Source organism: Hydra vulgaris, chromosome 12 (assembly GCF_038396675.1).
Source record: "Hydra vulgaris chromosome 12, alternate assembly HydraT2T_AEP".
In the NCBI taxonomy this organism is placed as follows: domain Eukaryota; kingdom Metazoa; phylum Cnidaria; class Hydrozoa; order Anthoathecata; family Hydridae; genus Hydra; species Hydra vulgaris.
Window position 1 is genome coordinate 85239643 of NC_088931.1, and position 19042 is coordinate 85258684.

General features: G+C 27.8%; 1 protein-coding gene across 3 annotated transcripts in view; it reads right to left on the reverse strand.

The window, feature by feature from the left end:
- The window catches only part of LOC100213867 (N-alpha-acetyltransferase 15, NatA auxiliary subunit), a 46254-nt gene that overhangs the window by 14488 nt on the left and 12724 nt on the right, over positions 1-19042 (reverse strand). For all 3 annotated transcript variants that reach the window (XM_065814790.1, XM_065814792.1, XM_065814791.1), the window contains exons 6-12: positions 7517-7663; positions 6709-6853; positions 6191-6325; positions 1291-1386; positions 966-1072; positions 795-867; positions 555-721 (exon numbers count right to left, since the gene is read on the reverse strand). In XM_065814790.1, the coding sequence (XP_065670862.1) occupies positions 555-721; positions 795-867; positions 966-1072; positions 1291-1386; positions 6191-6325; positions 6709-6853; positions 7517-7663 (870 nt within the window). The remainder of the gene's footprint in view (positions 1-554; positions 722-794; positions 868-965; positions 1073-1290; positions 1387-6190; positions 6326-6708; positions 6854-7516; positions 7664-19042) is intronic.

Here is a 19042-nt window from a genome sequence, read left to right on the forward strand (position 1 = left end):
CAAAGGGTTACCATAAAACAAAGAAATGAGGTTGGCCATTTTTTGCAGACTTTAAACACTTTAAGGTCAGCAGTTAAGTTTCAGTTTAAGCCGACCTTAATTCAAAGGGCTGCTTAAAAGTAATGCTATTGAAGAAAGTAATTATGTTTTAGCATGGTTTCTTTTAAAGGCGTTTTCAAATTTAGTAACTAATTGTTTTTATTAATAATATGTGTTCTTTATAATAAGTATATGTTTTTTATAATAAATAAAAAACTATCAATCGCATAATTATTTGGAGAAAAATTGCCAAAGTAATGCATTTATTTTGAAAAATTTTAAGCAAACGCTAACGTTTGCATAAGTAAAAGTAGAGAAAATTCTAAAGATACAAATTAAATTTGTCAAAGTAGTTAGCAATCCCTTAAAAAACATTAGGTTTGTTATAAGTAATACTTTGTTTTGTAGATCCATTTAAAATAAAAATACAAAAAATACATTGTAAAAATAAAGATTTAAGTATACTTAGCTGAAAACTTTAACTTATTATAAAAATATTGAGGTAAACAAAATACCTTATAAATTTTTGCTTTAACCATATAACCCTCTATTAGCGTAGGTGTGTGGTCTAATACTTTATTTATGTAAAAAAGTGCTTTCTCTGTATCTTTTATATAATCATAATGCTGTGCAAGGTAAAATTCAGTCCATAGAAGAACAGTTGGATCTTGTAGTTCACTATCTAAAAATATTTTAATAACATTAAAAATAAACTTTATGATAATAATAAAAAATAATCAGAATAAAATAAAAACCTTTTGGATCAAATTTGTTACACTCAAGCAAATTTTTAGCAAAATTGTTAACCATATTTTCAATAATCAAAACCTAAACAATATTTGAAAAATTATTTTAAAAAATTAAAATGAAATATTGAAGAAATTAAAATGAAAATATGATTTTCTTTAAAATGTGTAAATGCCTACTTTTTCGGTGTTCTGGTAAAGATTTTGCAAATTTTTAAACAATGGAGGGATGCCTTTCTTAAGTGCATTTTGAAGATAATCAGATAACAATTCTTTAAAAAGATTTCCTGCAAAGTAATTTTTAAAACTTATTTCTTCATACAAAATGAAATATGTTAAAACATAATGCTTCAGGAAAATAAAAAATATAATAAATTACAACATAAAATGTCAAAATATAATACATTATTATAATATGGTTAATTAAACATTAACAAATGTTTTGCATACATCTAATTAACAACATTTTTTAACATTCATAAATAATAACTCTTTATACAATTACCTGATGTAAAATTTAATGGCAATCTTCTAGGTGTTTCACACCAAGGATAGCGCTTTTTATAATACAAATAAATGGCTAAGCGATCAGATTCTTCTACTATCAAAATACAAATATAACATGTATATATGAGTATAAAATGTGTGAAAAACTTTGAATCTCTCACCACACACAAACACACATCTATACAAAAAAAAAAAATCTATGCCAACTTCAATTCAGACTTCTTCAGACAGTGGTCAGAAAAAAGTCTGTGGTAATGAAATGAAAAAAAAGTTTAGAGAATTCTACATGTTGGCATAAAATAATAAAAGTAAAAACAAAATAATGTTGAATAAATGCTCTTTATACATAAATAGTGCCGCAACCTTATTCAATGTACTAAAACACAATTAGTTTGGCATTATCAGTCATGTTTTTAGCAAAGCTAAACCCACATTTATTGATGTTTGCATGCCTGCACATGCCTGTGGGTGTGTGTATATATATATATACACACTCAAACCTCTTTTTGTGCGGTAGATAGGGACCGCATAAAAGAAAACACATTAAAAAAAATAATGACGTATGTACATACATATTACACATTTTAATTGTTGAGATTGAAATTATTGTGCGTTCAAAAATTAAATTATATGAGATCGCACACAAAAAATTGCATAAAACAAAATGCACAAATAAAGTATTGCATAAAAAAGGACCGCATAAAAAGAGGTTTGAGTGTGTGTGTGTGTGTGTATATATATATATATATATATATATATATATATATATATATATATATATATATATATATATATATATATATATATATATATATATGTATATATATATATATATATATATATATATATATATATATATATATATATATATATATATATATATATATATATATACATATATTTATATACATATATTTATATATGAATCTCAAAACCATTGTAATTATAAAATTAAGTGTCACTTTTATTATTCTTGTTTAGAAAATTTAATAACCTATTAATACAGAATGCTAGAACAAAATAAACATAGGGTTGGTGGAACAGCATTTTTTCAAATTTTTGTGGCTGCTGCCTATTTATACGAATGTGAGGCCAATACAAAACTTTTGTATTCTACTTATGTGCCATCAAAACATTAGTAGATCTCACACAAAAAAAATTGCGTGATTCCATCAGAGCTAGTTAAAATTAGTACATCTCACACAAACAAAACATTTAAAATACATTTTAACATACAAAACAAAACTATTTTAAAAAAAATGCATTAAAATGAAGAATGCTATGAATGAAGAGCATGAAATGAAGAACACTAATTTTGATTTAATAAGTAAAGAAACTAATTATTATTCTTTATTTAATTATTGGAAAGTTTATCATAAGTTTCATTATAATTCAAACTGTCATAAAATTCAAGTGCTGAAGTAAAGTTTCTTGAAAGCCTAGAAATTCTTATATTTAGCTTTTCTAGTATAAGCTCAACAAAACTGACAACATTATTTCAAACAATATGTTCCAACAATATTTTACAGTAATATATTACAGTAGTTTTTTCCAGTATTGTTTCAACAGTTTGTTCTAATAATTTGTTCAGATCTATACACTTAAATTTCAGTATTAATTTGCATTATTTGTTCTAGTAATATTTCAGTAATCATCAGGTCAGTTTAGAATCGAGATTAAAATAATCACCCTGCTACTTGTACCAGGGGGGGGGGTACCGCCTCCCAAACTTTTTTCCTAGAATAACCCCCAGCTCGTAACATGTAATTTAGACTTATGAAAACCTTTAACATTATCATTAACAAAGACATGTCTAACATTCCATCTCTCATACATAAGTCTAATTGAACTCTCTTCATTAATTCATCAATTATTTAACATGTGCTTAAATGAATCTTGTTTTCTTGCCAGTTTTCTTGCTACTATTAGTCTTTAATAAATAAATTTCTAATATCTCATTTAGAGCCTAATAATTTTCTCTCTGACAAATAATACAGATTCTACTGCTAGCTTGTTAATATGTCAAGGGCTGTTATTTTTGATATATCAAAGAATTTTGATAAAATCTGGTATGCTGGTTAACTTCATAATTTTTCTTCATATGCTATTGATCGATAACACTCTCCTTTATTTCCAGTAATTTCTGGGGTACCACATTGGTCTTGTGTTGTTCTTCATCTCTTTACATAAATAGTATAACTTAATGCTCTTAGTTACTGTTTAATTATTATTGTTTTTCTGTTTTTTAATTCTGTAAAATAGACTTTTCTAGGGTGGCAGTTTACTATATTTGGTATTGCTTGATTTTACCTTTTTTTTAAACTGTTGTTATTTATTATTGGTTGCTTATTACATTTGCCTTTCCATCAAGGAAGCCTTATAGGTGATTTAAAAAATCAAGGTAAATCTTACCATCAGATCCAATACCATCATTAATGTGAAGGAAAATAGGCTTGATTTGGCAGCTGAACTAGCTTTGAAAGTTCAAGAAGTTCATAACATCACATTCCTCAATCAGAAATTAAACAAAATTATAGAGGTAGCTCAAAAAAACTTTTTTTAACTGCAGAACTAATGAAACGTTGATTAGAGCTTGCAAAAAGTATTGATAAAATTATTATCTATATAAGTATTGACAAAATGGATGTTACATGGATTGTTGATCAATGTATTGTGAAATTCACAAAACCAACTTGCGGTAGATAGGGACCTCAACCTACTAAAAAATTAGGAATGGGAAACAATTTTGTAATTCAGCAGGATAATGATTTAAAACATACCGCTAAAAAAACAAAGCTATACTTTGATAAAAATAACTTCTATGTTTTAGAATGGTCATCTCAAAGTCCGGACTTGAATTCTATTGAAAATTTGTGGTATATTTTAGACAGAAAAATTTGCGACAGAGCATTTAGATGCAAAGATTTGGTCAACTCAATGCCAAATTGTCTAGCTGAGGCTTTCAAGGCTAAAGGAGGCCCCACTTGAAACTAATTTTCATGAAATTTGATCAATTTGACATTATTTTTAAAATGTACAATCACTTTTTTTGCCGTACTCTTTTAACTAAATTTCTAAATTTTAATTGTACATAAGAAAATTTTGATTTTTTTTTTTTCAATTTTTTTCGTTGATATTTTGTTATTGATATTCTAATGTATATTTTAGATTTTTGTTAAAACTTTATGTATATTTTTAAATGTATATTTAACAATTTTTGTTAAACTTTCCCTGTTTAGTACAAAATTTTTGGTCACAAACATAAAAGATGTGATTTTTTTTTTAAAGTTTTTCAAAGGAAGATGTGCGATCACACGCAATTATATGACCACACAAAAAAATACTTTGTTTTGATGATTTGACCACGGCGCTTGACATGTTTACAAAATTTAAAAAAAGGGCCAAAAAAAAATTTACTTTAAGTTATCTGAAAAAAAACTTTAAAAAACAAAAGAGAAACTTAACAAAAGAGAAAATAAAAAAAAACTTAACTAAAGCAAAAACACGAAATATATATACATCCCAACTAAAACAAAACTCAACAAACTAAAATGCTTAGTTAAATCATGTTTTTAATTACATTCGGAATAATTTTTTATCTTTATTAATGTTTAGAACATTAAAAACATTAATAAACAAAGAACAATTTACTTTTAATGATTATATAAAATATACTCACACTTGATTTAAATTAGTCTTTTTTTTACTAATTTATAAATATCAGTTTCTATGTAAATGTTAACTAGTAAATAATTACGCATTAAAAAACTATTTCATTTTTTGATTTAACATTGGTACATTTTTTTTTTTTTTTTTAAACTTATTTCAAAAGATTAACATTTATCATAAAACATACATAATTATATAAATAAAAAAAATTTTATTTATACTTATTATAGAAATTCATTAGAAGTGTCTTGATACTTCATTAAAAAGTGTTTCGATAAAAGCATTACAAATTGAACTTATTTAATTGTAATGGCTTTGTGAAATATTTATCTTATTTTTTCAATGAAACTTTGTTTATCTTTTTAAATGCATTAACTTCAATTATTTTTATATTAAAATTTGTTAAAGAGACTTTCGTTGTCGTAGAAAGTCATCATTCATAAAAACAAAATAGTTTTTTATTTTTTAATAACATTTATTATAAAAAATGCATACTTAAACAATTTATTTTAATATAAATTTAAAAAAAATATATACAACTGTCAATTATTATTTAAAAAAAATCATTAACAGTAAATTGTTACTTTATTTAAAAAGCATTAAAAAAAATGTTTGTTAAGAAATTTTGATGTAATTTATTTCAACCTAAGGTATAATTCAGAATAATTCTCATTCAGCGCGTTTTCAAAATGTTTTTTGAAAAAGCCGTAGTCAAATCGTCAAAGCAAAATATGATTATGGTCATATAATGACATGGGATCGCACGTCTTCCTGTGAAAGACTGGTGTACGATTATTTTTTTTGCATACTGTATGTATACATTCACACAAACAAACATCTTGTGTACTTAGCTTTGCGTGAAATATTGATATTTTACTAATATAATATTTTATACTATAGCCTTATGCTGGGGCAGTACTTCTGTACATATATCCAGTGAGCAGGTAAAATCTAGATATAAAAAACATTTTTTATGGAAATTTTTATTTTTTATGATTCATTGCTTTTTTTCATATATGTTTTTATAACTGTCTGGATTAAAACCAATAATAGACTTTTTTTTTCTATTAGCAACACATTTTATAATTAAACGAGAGTGACATTTTTAAGGATGGGAATTATAAAAAATACAAACTAGCTTATACAATTTTGAATAAAAAAATGCTTATTCAAACAATTTTAATCTTTTAATAAAGACTTTTTTTTTTTAAACCAATAGAAAAACTTACAACTTTTCTGTTTAAGTGCAGAAGTACACTTCTCAATTGCTTCATAATACATATGATTTTCCGGATTACGCTTCAAAAGATTTCGATATATCTTTTCTGCTACACTAAAATTTCCTAATTGCATGTGCTGAGACGCTAAAAGTAAGAAAAGTTTAAAATAAAATTTTAAACAATCAAATTCTTTTCATTCAGAACATAAAGGTTTGAAGTTGGCCAGTTATATTAAAAACAGGTATGTACTAGTATGCTAACAGGTATGCTAACATTAAAATGCAGACAAGCAAGATCCTAAAGCTATGGTAAACACAGCTAGTAAAGAAACAACTATTTAACTAAAAGAGTTAAAATAAAATCTAAAGGAAAAACTTCTAAATTTAGTCAGGGCAAATAGAAGAAAAAACTTTTAAATCATGACTGAAATGATTATTTTAAATCTTTTTAAAAAACAATATTTTCAAAAAATATTTCTGAAAAATTCGTAAGAAACTATTATACAATATTAGAAAAAACAAGTTTACCTTTGATTTCAGAAACTTTCAATTTATCAGTAATAAGATTTTCGTATTTTTCTAAATGTTGCAAACTTTCTTTAATCTTGCCTTGTTCACAAAGAACCATATTTTGATAAAGTAGCATCTCACTGTGTTCAAAATCAACCTTATTCTAAAATAACAAAACAAAAAAGGATTTTTATAGATTATTGCTTATATAGATTTTTGATCTTACTTTGATTTTGATATATATATATACTTGTCAATTCACCTCCTCAAGGCTGAGAAGGCAACTACAGACAAGGAGGCTACTTATTTGTGGTATAACTCTCTCTTAACTCTATAACTCCAAAACATGAACAAGGCCGCATGCGTGGAGAAACGAGTTGATATATATATATATATATATATATATATATATATATATATATATATATATATATATATATATATATATATATATATATATTTGCATACTTATTTAAATCATCCTTTTTAAATTGCAAAATACATTAGAACAGTGCTGATCAAAATTAAACACTGGCATTACTGCAATTCGATTAACTTTGGTAACGCAGTAAATTTCTACATTTATATAAGAAATCAAGGGTGCTTAGTCACAAATGCCATATTTATCTAGATGATCGCGAAGATCAAGACAAAAGGAAGTTTAAATAGAAAATAAACAGTAAAAATATATATATTTATATTTTAATATGAGTTTTAATAAGGAGATTTTTGTAATTTTTATAAAAGATTAAGATTTTTAGCTTTTTGTTAAACACCATATTATATACACACATATTATAAACACATTCATATAATAAAAACATACTGAATTTTCTGGTATTATAGTTTTACGGAAATCTTCCATTACAGAAAAAGCCATATCATAGTCGCCAAGTAAATAATATGAGATTGAATAACCTATCCAAGATTGACGTTGAGCTGGACGAATCTTTAAAAGTTGGTATCGTGTATCCTAAAAATAAAAACAAAATTTTTTGATTATATATTAATATATAGAACTCTTTATAGATATATAGAACTCTTTATAGAAATATAGAACTCTTTATAGCATTTAAAAATTTTTTCTGAACTCATTTTTCATATAATTTCCATGCCTCTCTGTGCAATTATGAATAATTCTTTTTAAAATGAATTTTTCTGATGTCTTCAGAGTCGCCAAAGTTATTCTACTCCATTAAAAGTGTTTTTTTTTTATTTAATTAAAAAAAATTATTATTTAATTTCTCTTTTTTCCAATATAAGCAAAACTTTTGAAAAATGCTATTCACAATAGACTATATAACTTAGAAATGTCAATCTATATACAAACACCAGTATAAGTTTTGTAAAAATCATTCTACAATACATAAACTTATTGAAACTATTGAGGCTGTTAAAAAAGAAAAAATGTAGTTCAACAAAGGCAAAATAAATTTGTCAACATTGATCTATATTTGACACTGACCACTATATTCCCAGTATAATGAAATAATATAGTATCAAAGTAAATGTTTTTTATTGCATCTATACAATAGATTTTGTTTCAATCAATGATACCAAATCTACTTAAGTAAAATTTGTCAGGCCCACTAACTTTTAGTTAGTGGGTAGGTATTTGCTGTTGATAACTCGAGTTACTTTGCTGATGACACCAACTTACTAATAGCAAATTAAAAATAATAAAAAATAACTAACTGTTAAACAAAAAAACAAAACCTAAATCATGATCATTGCAAATTTGTTCAGTGGTTTTGATCTTATAAATTTGTTCTCAACACTAGCAAAACTGAAGATATTATCTTCAAATCAACTCAAACTAGAATCTATAAATGTCTAAATTTTAGACTTATATTTATTTTCAGTCAATATATTTAGACTTAGCAGTCAATATATTTATATTTACAGTCAATATATATTTTTTAATATATTTATTATAAAATTATTATAAAAATTCTGAAGAATTCCGATAAAAGTTTGGCTAGAGCAAAGAAAACCTTAAAAATAAATTCTAACATAAATCTTATCTTAAGATTTTTAGTATTGAAGTATTTAAATTTTTAGCTCGCTCATTTTTTATTTGCCTCATCTACACAAAAACCTACCATACATTTTAATAGAGTTATCATCAGATATAAGGAATACTTCAGAACTAACCGTATTTAAAATCAAGGAATAGTATTTATTTTATACAATAAACTAATGTTACTGCTTTCAAACTTATTTTTATAATTTTTAAACTTTTTGTGATTTTTTTATGAATTATATTTAATCTTTTAAATACTATTTTAAACAAAGTTTAAATAATGCTGATAAAAATAATACCGAAAAAATAACTGAATAAATTGCTAATTATGTAATAAACTTTAAAATCTACTTTTTTTTCTCAAAAAATAAAAAATAAATGCATGTATGCATAGGGTTTTTCAGATTTGAGTACCAGGACTCAGCGAGCCCATGGGTAAATATCTGGATCAATACTCGATCTATAACTCGGAAATCTCAAAATGGCCCATATAGAGTTTACACTAGTTTTAATTATATAAGCCCAGTTCAAAGCATATTAGGTAAGTTTTATTAGTTTAATGTTTCATATATTTATTGTGCCCCTAGGATGTTGGATCAGTAAGAAGAAATTTTTGTATTTTATAAAGCTTCAACATCAAATAAGAACTCATCAAATTTAGTGTCGAATTATTTTTTACGAGGGACAAAGAATCAACTAGTGAAGTGCATACAGTGTAACCAGATTTTAAAGATATTGGGTAGATATATGACACCAATGCATACCCATTAGTGAGCAAAACACAACAAGGTATTAAACAAATGAAAAATTGATAATGATTTGAGTGTTGCTTGTTCGAGCGCTGTTAATTTAAATAGAATAAACAAAACTTTAAAAGATTTTTATAATAAAAAAGTTTTTCTGCAGTAATATCTAGAATAGTTGTCTCAGACAGATTTTTGCGTTTTTTCTACTTCAGACAATTTAAGAAAATGTTTAAGTATGCGAGAAGTTGATGTTCCTAAATCACCTACCAGTATACAGATTGATGTAATGAACTTCAGCAAAAAAACTTGCCAGTCAATAATTGCCAAAATAATTTCCCAAAAAAAGAAGATGGCATTTTTCAGTCTCACACTTGACAAGTGGATTTTTTCTTGGAACCAGCATTTTATGAATATTAACGTACATGGATAAGGAGGTGATGTTTAGAATTTGGGACTTTCTCGTATTAATGGCTGATTATGTCTGAGGGCTTTGTAAAGTTGTTGGAAAAGAAGCTCTTTTTTATTTATTTATTTTTTATTATTCTGAATCACACCCAACAAGGCTGCAAACAACCAGTATTAAGTTGAGAGTTACTAGAAAAAAAAGAAAAAGTTATGGAGCAAGAAAACGGTTGACAGAAGACTTGAAAAGTTGTAGGTTGTACGAGTTAGGAAAACATGAAGGTGGGAGAGAGTTCCAAAGAGTTAAAGTGCAGGGAAATAAACTAGACAAAAGAAAGTTTTTAGAGCATGCAGGGACAAATACAGTAAACGAATGAGACTTTGCTGAATGACAAGTCAAATGAGAATTACTTTTAGTTGATGGAACTAGAGATGATAGCTCCTTAGAGCAACGACCATGATAATATTTGTAGAAAAGAAAAAAGATGCAACTTTAGGACAATGGGAAAGAGACTCAAGCTAAGCAGTATAGCGGGTCCAATTATGTTACCGATGCGTTTTTGGACCTTGTCTAGAAGAGAAAGAGCACCATTAGAAGAACCAGCCAATATGACAACAGTATTTCATACAGGGAAGAATAAGAGGTTTGTAGAGGTAGAGAATGGAATCAGGAGAAAGAAAATGACAAGCATGGTAAAGAGAAGCAACCTTAGCAGATGCTAATTTAGCAATCGATTGTATATATGGTTTCCACAAAAGGTCAGTAGTAAACGATAATCCAAGAAGACGTAAAGAGGACTTAGTGAGAGGGTTGCCATTGATTAATATAGGAGTCTCAACAGTATTACAATAGTTATTTGCAGTAAATAACTGTGTTTTGTTGGAGTTAAAATTTATAAGCCACTGTGAGCCCCAATCTGTTACAGAAGTGAGATCAGATTCAAGATCAGCTGTCTGTTCTAAGTGATCAAAAAGAGAAGTCTTTTTGTCAAGATAGGAAAAATTGAGTCATCAACAAAAAGAGCTACTTTGGATGTTAGGTTGTTTGGAAGATTGTTAATGTAGATAAGAAACAAAACAGGGTAGAACCTTGATACCCCAGTAACTTCTGGTACCCCAGAAGTTACTGGAAATGAAGAAGACTTTATAAAAGAAACAATTTAATTATCTCAAAAACTTTCCTAGATACACCATATGAAACAAGCTTATGAAGAAGACTAACATGCTAAACTTTGTTGAAAGCTTTAGATATGTCAAGAGCAAAACCTCCAGCCTCTTCACCTCAATCTAATGCACGACAAAATCTTTCAGTCACAACAGTTAGCAAGTCTGCCATAGAGAAAGAGGATCGAAAACCGTATCGATTAACTATATTAATTTACTTAATATACTCAAAGACTTGCTTAAGTTAGCCATACAAATGTTTCTATTTATATCTTATATGTTGTTAACACAATATAAGCTTATAACTAAAAATTATTTTAACAAGAAATGTCGAATATGAAAAATGCGATACTATATTTTTATATTTAAATTTTATGTAAAGCGATACCAAGATTAAACATTTTCTATAAATACTCAAGTTGTTTTGAAGAATTTTTTTAAAAAGAAATCTATTTGAACAAAAAAAATTTTTTAAAAAAAAAGTATTCTAAAATTCTCATTCAAGTATTTTTGTGATTAAAATTTGAAATTAAAAAAAAAAAATTAAAATAGGAAAATTTTTTAAAATTTTAATGTTTAATAATTATAAATTTAATTGCAGCGGCGTCTGTAATATGGGCATAGCCAGTGGGCATAGCGAGGGTCATTCCTGAATGTCTAAATCTAGCTACAGTAACAATATCAGACTTAGAACATAGTGCAAGTGAGAAAGAAAATTTTATTTAAATTGTAAACATTTTGAATAGTAAATTTTTTGTTTTGTTTCTTGAAAATAGTTTTTTAAGTAGAAACATTCTACTGCAAAAATTAAACCAGCGTTAATTGCAAACATTAAACCAAAAATTAAACTACAAAAAATTTAAATGAAAAAAAATTAAATTATTTTACTTCTGTTCAAGGATATTTTTTTTCCAAAAAAATAATTTAAGCATATACTTAAACTTAACAAAATATAAATCAATTTATTAAACCAAATTTTTTCTCACTTTTTGTTACAAAACAATTTAATATAATTATTAACTTATAAAAATTTAATAAAATTATTAACTTGAAAACCATTTGAATGAAAAAATTATTTATACTAAAATTTTTATTAGTACATTAATTATACTTAATGTACTAATAAAAATTTACTAGATTTTTAATAGTAATAGCAATAAATTATAAAAAACGTGGTATGTTTTTTTGCTCTGACCTTACTCATTTAGTCTACATATATGCATGCTTATGCATTTTTTTTAAATGTTTCTATTTATTTAATTTGTTTTATTTAAAACACGTTTTGTGTTATTAATGTTGTAGTAAAAACTTAACTTTATAAAACAGCAACACAAACAGTGTCACGTGTTGATAAACTTTAAACTTTGCTGTTTGTTTAATTCTTGTTTTACAGCTTTTTACAATAACAATTCAATACTCTTTAAAAATAACACATGTTTTAATCGTCAGCATGAACGTATTAAATTGTTTTTCTACAGCTAATTAAAGTGAAATATTGTTATATTTGTGTTTTTAAAAATAACACGTTTTATCGTCAGCATAAACGTATTAAATAGTTTTTCTACAGCTAATTAAAGTGAAATATTATTTGTGTTTTTACTTTTACTTTTTTTAAAAATTTTTTAAGTATTAATTACTAAAAGTTTTTTTAAAAAGTACTTAAATTTTTAAGTATTGTATTAATTACTAAAAGTAATATCGTAGTAGTATTAAATACTTGCTCATTAAATCATAACTTGCTCATTACATTATAACTGCAACTTAAACTTTAAACTATAACTTAAGCTGTGAACTATAATAGTAAACTATGCTTATACTTTAAACTCCACCAACAAGAAAATTAAAAGATAGTCTTTAAATATGAGAGAAAAAAAGGTCTTTAAATTTTTATTTGGACGGCTCCCAAATACAGTCGACGCTATCGAAAACGGTCTAGAATAACCCCTGGAGATATTATGTCAAAAAAATAACAACTATGAACTTATGTTGAAAAAATACAATTTTGTATTAATGCAACCCCTCCCCCTCCAACTGCAGAGTGGCACCAGGAATGCGATAAAGTGAATTTTTTTTTTTTTTTGCGATTAGATTTTTTTGCCTTAATTCGAGCCCTGCATATATTCAAAATGTACTTTATCTTATAAATTCACGAAATTTTTCATAAAACAAGCATTTTTTTTTCTTACTTTTTTAATATTTTATTAAAGTTTAAAGTTTCTAAAACTTTTTATTTATGAATTGAAGAGTGGATTAAAATTTCCATTTTAGAAAAAAAGTCAAACAATTTTACTGGGACATTTTTTTGGACCATTTCCAATCAATTTTAAGTTGCCCGAATTATTAATAATAAATTTTTAAATAGTCCCATTATGCCAAAGAATTCAAAAGTGTGGGACTATTTCACCCAATGAACCAATTTAAAAAGTGGTAAATGCAATAAGTATTCATGATAATATCAAACAAAGATGGAAATACTTGATGATTAAACATTTAAAAGTTAAACATGGAATTTCTTTACCAACACAGGAAGAAATAAGAGAAAATTCCACCGCCAAATAATTTAAAACTATCGAAACTTACATTTCCTTCTCAAGAAAGCCTTTATAAGAAATTGTTGCTAAAATAGCCAGCAACGGTGCAAGTGTAATAATAAAATTTGGAAAGGAATTTTCTAGTCATTATAATTTATGTTTGAATCACACTATACATTTAACTGTTTGTGATGTACTATATAAAAAGAAAAATATCGTCATGCAAGATGAAGATGACCATGGTCAAGATAGTAATGATGATGATCAAGATGAAAATTATTATTCTGACGAGAGCGACGAAGAGAGATGATATTGAAGAATATAGACAAGTTGAATTAACAACTTTAGACAACATAGAAGAAAAATAAAACATGTTTGTATACTTATTAAATTTTTTAAAAGTTCTGTACAAAATAATATGTAGCAAGAAAAGATCAAAATAGAAATAAACTTCAGCTAGTGTTACAAGGAAATGTACTTCAGCTAGTGTTACAAGGAAATAAACTTCAGCTAGTGTTACAAGGAAATAAACTTCAGCTAGTGTTACAAGGAAATGTACTTCAGCTAGTGTTACAAGGAAATAAACTTCAGCTAGTGTTACAAGGAAATAAACTTCAGCTAGTGTTACAAGGAAATAAACTTCAGCTAGTGTTACAAGGAAATAAACTTCAGCTAGTGTTACAAGGAAATAAACTTCAGCTAGTGTTACAAGGAAATAAACTTCAGCTAGTGTTACAAGGAAATAAACTTCAGCTAGTGTTACAAGGAAATGTACTTCAGCTAGTGTTACAAGGAAATGTACTTCAGCTAGTGTTACAAGGAAATAAACTTCAGCTAGTGTTACAAGGAAATAAACTTCAGCTAGTGTTACAAGGAAATAAACTTCAGCTAGTGTTACAAGGAAATAAACTTCAGCTAGTGTTACAAGGAAATAAACTTCAGCTAGTGTTACAAGGAAATAAACTTCAGCTAGTGTTACAAGGAAATAAACTTCAGCTAGTGTTACAAGGAAATAAACTTCAGCTAGTGTTACAAGGAAATAAACTTCAGCTAGTGTTACAAGGAAATAAACTTCAGCTAGTGTTACAAGGAAATAAACTTCAGCTAGTGTTACAAGGAAATAAACTTCAGCTAGTGTTACAAGGAAATAAACTTCAGCTAGTGTTACAAGGAAATAAACTTCAGCTAGTGTTACAAGGAAATAAACTTCAGCTAGTGTTACAAGGAAATAAACTTCAGCTAGTGTTACAAGGAAATAAACTTCAGCTAGTGTTACAAGGAAATAAACTTCAGCTAGTGTTACAAGGAAATAAACTTCAGCTAGTGTTACAAGGAAATAAACTTCAGCTAGTGTTACAAGGAAATAAACTTCAGCTAGTGTTACAAGGAAATAAACTTCAGCTAGTGTTACAAGGAAATAAACTTCAGCTAGTGTTACAAGGAAATGTACTTCAGCTAGTGTTACAAGGAAATGTACTTCAGCTAGTGTTACAAGGAAATGTACTTCAGCTAGTGTTACAAGGAAATAAACTTCAGCTAGTGTTACAAGGAAATAAACTTCAGCTAGTGTTACAAGGAAATAAACTTCAGCTAGTGTTACAAGGAAATAAACTTCAGCTAGTGTTACAAGGAAATAAACTTCAGCTAGTGTTACAAGGAAATAAACTTCAGCTAGTGTTACAAGGAAATAAACTTCAGCTAGTGTTACAAGGAAATGTACTTCAGCTAGTGTTACAAGGAAATGTACTTCAGCTAGTGTTACAAGGAAATAAACTTCAGCTAGTGTTACAAGGAAATAAACTTCAGCTAGTGTTACAAGGAAATAAACTTCAGCTAGTGTTACAAGGAAATAAACTTCAGCTAGTGTTACAAGGAAATAAACTTCAGCTAGTGTTACAAGGAAATAAACTTCAGCTAGTGTTACAAGGAAATAAACTTCAGCTAGTGTTACAAGGAAATAAACTTCAGCTAGTGTTACAAGGAAATAAACTTCAGCTAGTGTTACAAGGAAATAAACTTCAGCTAGTGTTACAAGGAAATAAACTTCAGCTAGTGTTACAAGGAAATAAACTTCAGCTAGTGTTACAAGGAAATAAACTTCAGCTAGTGTTACAAGGAAATAAACTTCAGCTAGTGTTACAAGGAAATAAACTTCAGCTAGTGTTACAAGGAAATAAACTTCAGCTAGTGTTACAAGGAAATAAACTTCAGCTAGTGTTACAAGGAAATAAACTTCAGCTAGTGTTACAAGGAAATAAACTTCAGCTAGTGTTACAAGGAAATAAACTTCAGCTAGTGTTACAAGGAAATGTACTTCAGCTAGTGTTACAAGGAAATGTACTTCAGCTAGTGTTACAAGGAAATGTACTTCAGCTAGTGTTACAAGGAAATAAACTTCAGCTAGTGTTACAAGGAAATAAACTTCAGCTAGTGTTACAAGGAAATAAACTTCAGCTAGTGTTACAAGGAAATAAACTTCAGCTAGTGTTACAAGGAAATAAACTTCAGCTAGTGTTACAAGGAAATAAACTTCAGCTAGTGTTACAAGGAAATAAACTTCAGCTAGTGTTACAAGGAAATAAACTTCAGCTAGTGTTACAAGGAAATAAACTTCAGCTAGTGTTACAAGGAAATAAACTTCAGCTAGTGTTACAAGGAAATAAACTTCAGCTAGTGTTACAAGGAAATAAACTTCAGCTAGTGTTACAAGGAAATAAACTTCAGCTAGTGTTACAAGGAAATAAACTTCAGCTAGTGTTACAAGGAAATGTACTTCAGCTAGTGTTACAAGGAAATGTACTTCAGCTAGTGTTACAAGGAAATGTACTTCAGCTAGTGTTACAAGGAAATAAACTTCAGCTAGTGTTACAAGGAAATAAACTTCAGCTAGTGTTACAAGGAAATAAACTTCAGCTAGTGTTACAAGGAAATAAACTTCAGCTAGTGTTACAAGGAAATAAACTTCAGCTAGTGTTACAAGGAAATAAACTTCAGCTAGTGTTACAAGGAAATAAACTTCAGCTAGTGTTACAAGGAAATAAACTTCAGCTAGTGTTACAAGGAAATAAACTTCAGCTAGTGTTACAAGGAAATAAACTTCAGCTAGTGTTACAAGGAAATAAACTTCAGCTAGTGTTACAAGGAAATAAACTTCAGCTAGTGTTACAAGGAAATAAACTTCAGCTAGTGTTACAAGGAAATAAACTTCAGCTAGTGTTACAAGGAAATGTACTTCAGCTAGTGTTACAAGGAAATGTACTTCAGCTAGTGTTACAAGGAAATGTACTTCAGCTAGTGTTACAAGGAAATAAACTTCAGCTAGTGTTACAAGGAAATAAACTTCAGCTAGTGTTACAAGGAAATAAACTTCAGCTAGTGTTACAAGGAAATAAACTTCAGCTAGTGTTACAAGGAAATAAACTTCAGCTAGTGTTACAAGGAAATAAACTTCAGCTAGTGTTACAAGGAAATAAACTTCAGCTAGTGTTACAAGGAAATAAACTTCAGCTAGTGTTACAAGGAAATAAACTTCAGCTAGTGTTACAAGGAAATAAACTTCAGCTAGTGTTACAAGGAAATAAACTTCAGCTAGTGTTACAAGGAAATAAACTTCAGCTAGTGTTACAAGGAAATAAACTTCAGCTAGTGTTACAAGGAAATAAACTTCAGCTAGTGTTACAAGGAAATAAACTTCAGCTAGTGTTACAAGGAAATAAACTTCAGCTAGTGTTACAAGGAAATAAACTTCAGCTAGTGTTACAAGGATATAAACTTCAGCTAGTGTTACAAGGAAATAAACTTCAGCTAGTGTTACAAGGAAATAAACTTCAGCTAGTGTTACAAGGAAATAAACTTCAGCTAGTGTTACAAGGAAATAAACTTCAGCTAGTGTTACAAGGAAATAAACTTCAGCTAGTGTTACAAGGAAATAAACTTCAGCTAGTGTTACAAGGAAATAAACTTCAGCTAGTGTTACAAGGATATAAACTTCAGCTAGTGTTACAAGGAAATAAACTTCAGCTAGTGTTACAAGGAAATAAACTTCAGCTAGTGTTACAAGGAAATAAACTTCAGCTAGTGTTACAAGGAAATAAACTTCAGCTAGTGTTACAAGGAAATAAACTTCAGCTAGTGTTACAAGGAAATAAACTTCAGCTAGTGTTACAAGGATATAAACTTCAGCTAGTGTTACAAGGAAATAAACTTCAGCTAGTGTTACAAGGAAATAAACTTCAGCTAGTGTTACAAGGAAATAAACTTCAGCTAGTGTTACAAGGAAATAAACTTCAGCTAGTGTTACAAGGAAATGTACTTCAGCTAGTGTTACAAGGAAATGTACTTCAGCTAGTGTTACAAGGAAATGTACTTCAGCTAGTGTTACAAGGAAATAAACTTCAGCTAGTGTTACAAGGAAATAAACTTCAGCTAGTGTTACAAGGAAATAAACTTCAGCTAGTGTTACAAGGAAATAAACTTCAGCTAGTGTTACAAGGAAATAAACTTCAGCTAGTGTTACAAGGAAATAAACTTCAGCTAGTGTTACAAGGAAATAAACTTCAGCTAGTGTTACAAGGAAATAAACTTCAGCTAGTGTTACAAGGAAATAAACTTCAGCTAGTGTTACAAGGATATAAACTTCAGCTAGTGTTACAAGGAAATAAACTTCAGCTAGTGTTACAAGGAAATAAACTTCAGCTAGTGTTACAAGGAAATAAACTTCAGCTAGTGATACAAGGAAATAAACTTCAGCTAGTGTTACAAGGAAATAAACTTCAGCTAGTGTTACAAGGAAATAAACTTCAGCTAGTGTTACAAGGAAATAAACTTCAGCTAGTGTTACAAGGAAATAAACTTCAGCTAGTGTTACAAGGAAATAAACTTCAGCTAGTGTTACAAGGAAATAAACTTCAGCTAGTGTTACAAGGAAATAAACTTCAGCTAGTGTTACAAGGATATAAACTTCAGCTAGTGTTACAAGGAAATAAACTTCAGCTAGTGTTACAAGGAAATAAACTTCAGCTAGTGTTACAAGGAAATAAACTTCAGCTAGTGTTACAAGGAAATAAACTTCAGCTAGTGTTACAAGGAAATAAACTTCAGCTAGTGTTACAAGGAAATAAACTTCAGCTAGTGTTACAAGGATATAAACTTCAGCTAGTGTTACAAGGAAATAAACTTCAGCTAGTGTTACAAGGAAATAAACTTCAGCTAGTGTTACAAGGAAATAAACTTCAGCTAGTGTTACAAGGAAATAAACTTCAGCTAGTGTTACAAGGAAATAAACTTCAGCTAGTGTTACAAGGAAATAAACTTCAGCTAGTGTTACAAGGAAATAAACTTCAGCTAGTGTTACAAGGAAATAAACTTCAGCTAGTGTTACAAGGAAATAAACTTCAGCTAGTGTTACAAGGAAATGTACTTCAGCTAGTGTTAGTCGTAAGAACTTGTTAGAACTTATTGCTTCAAAATGATATATAGATTTTTAA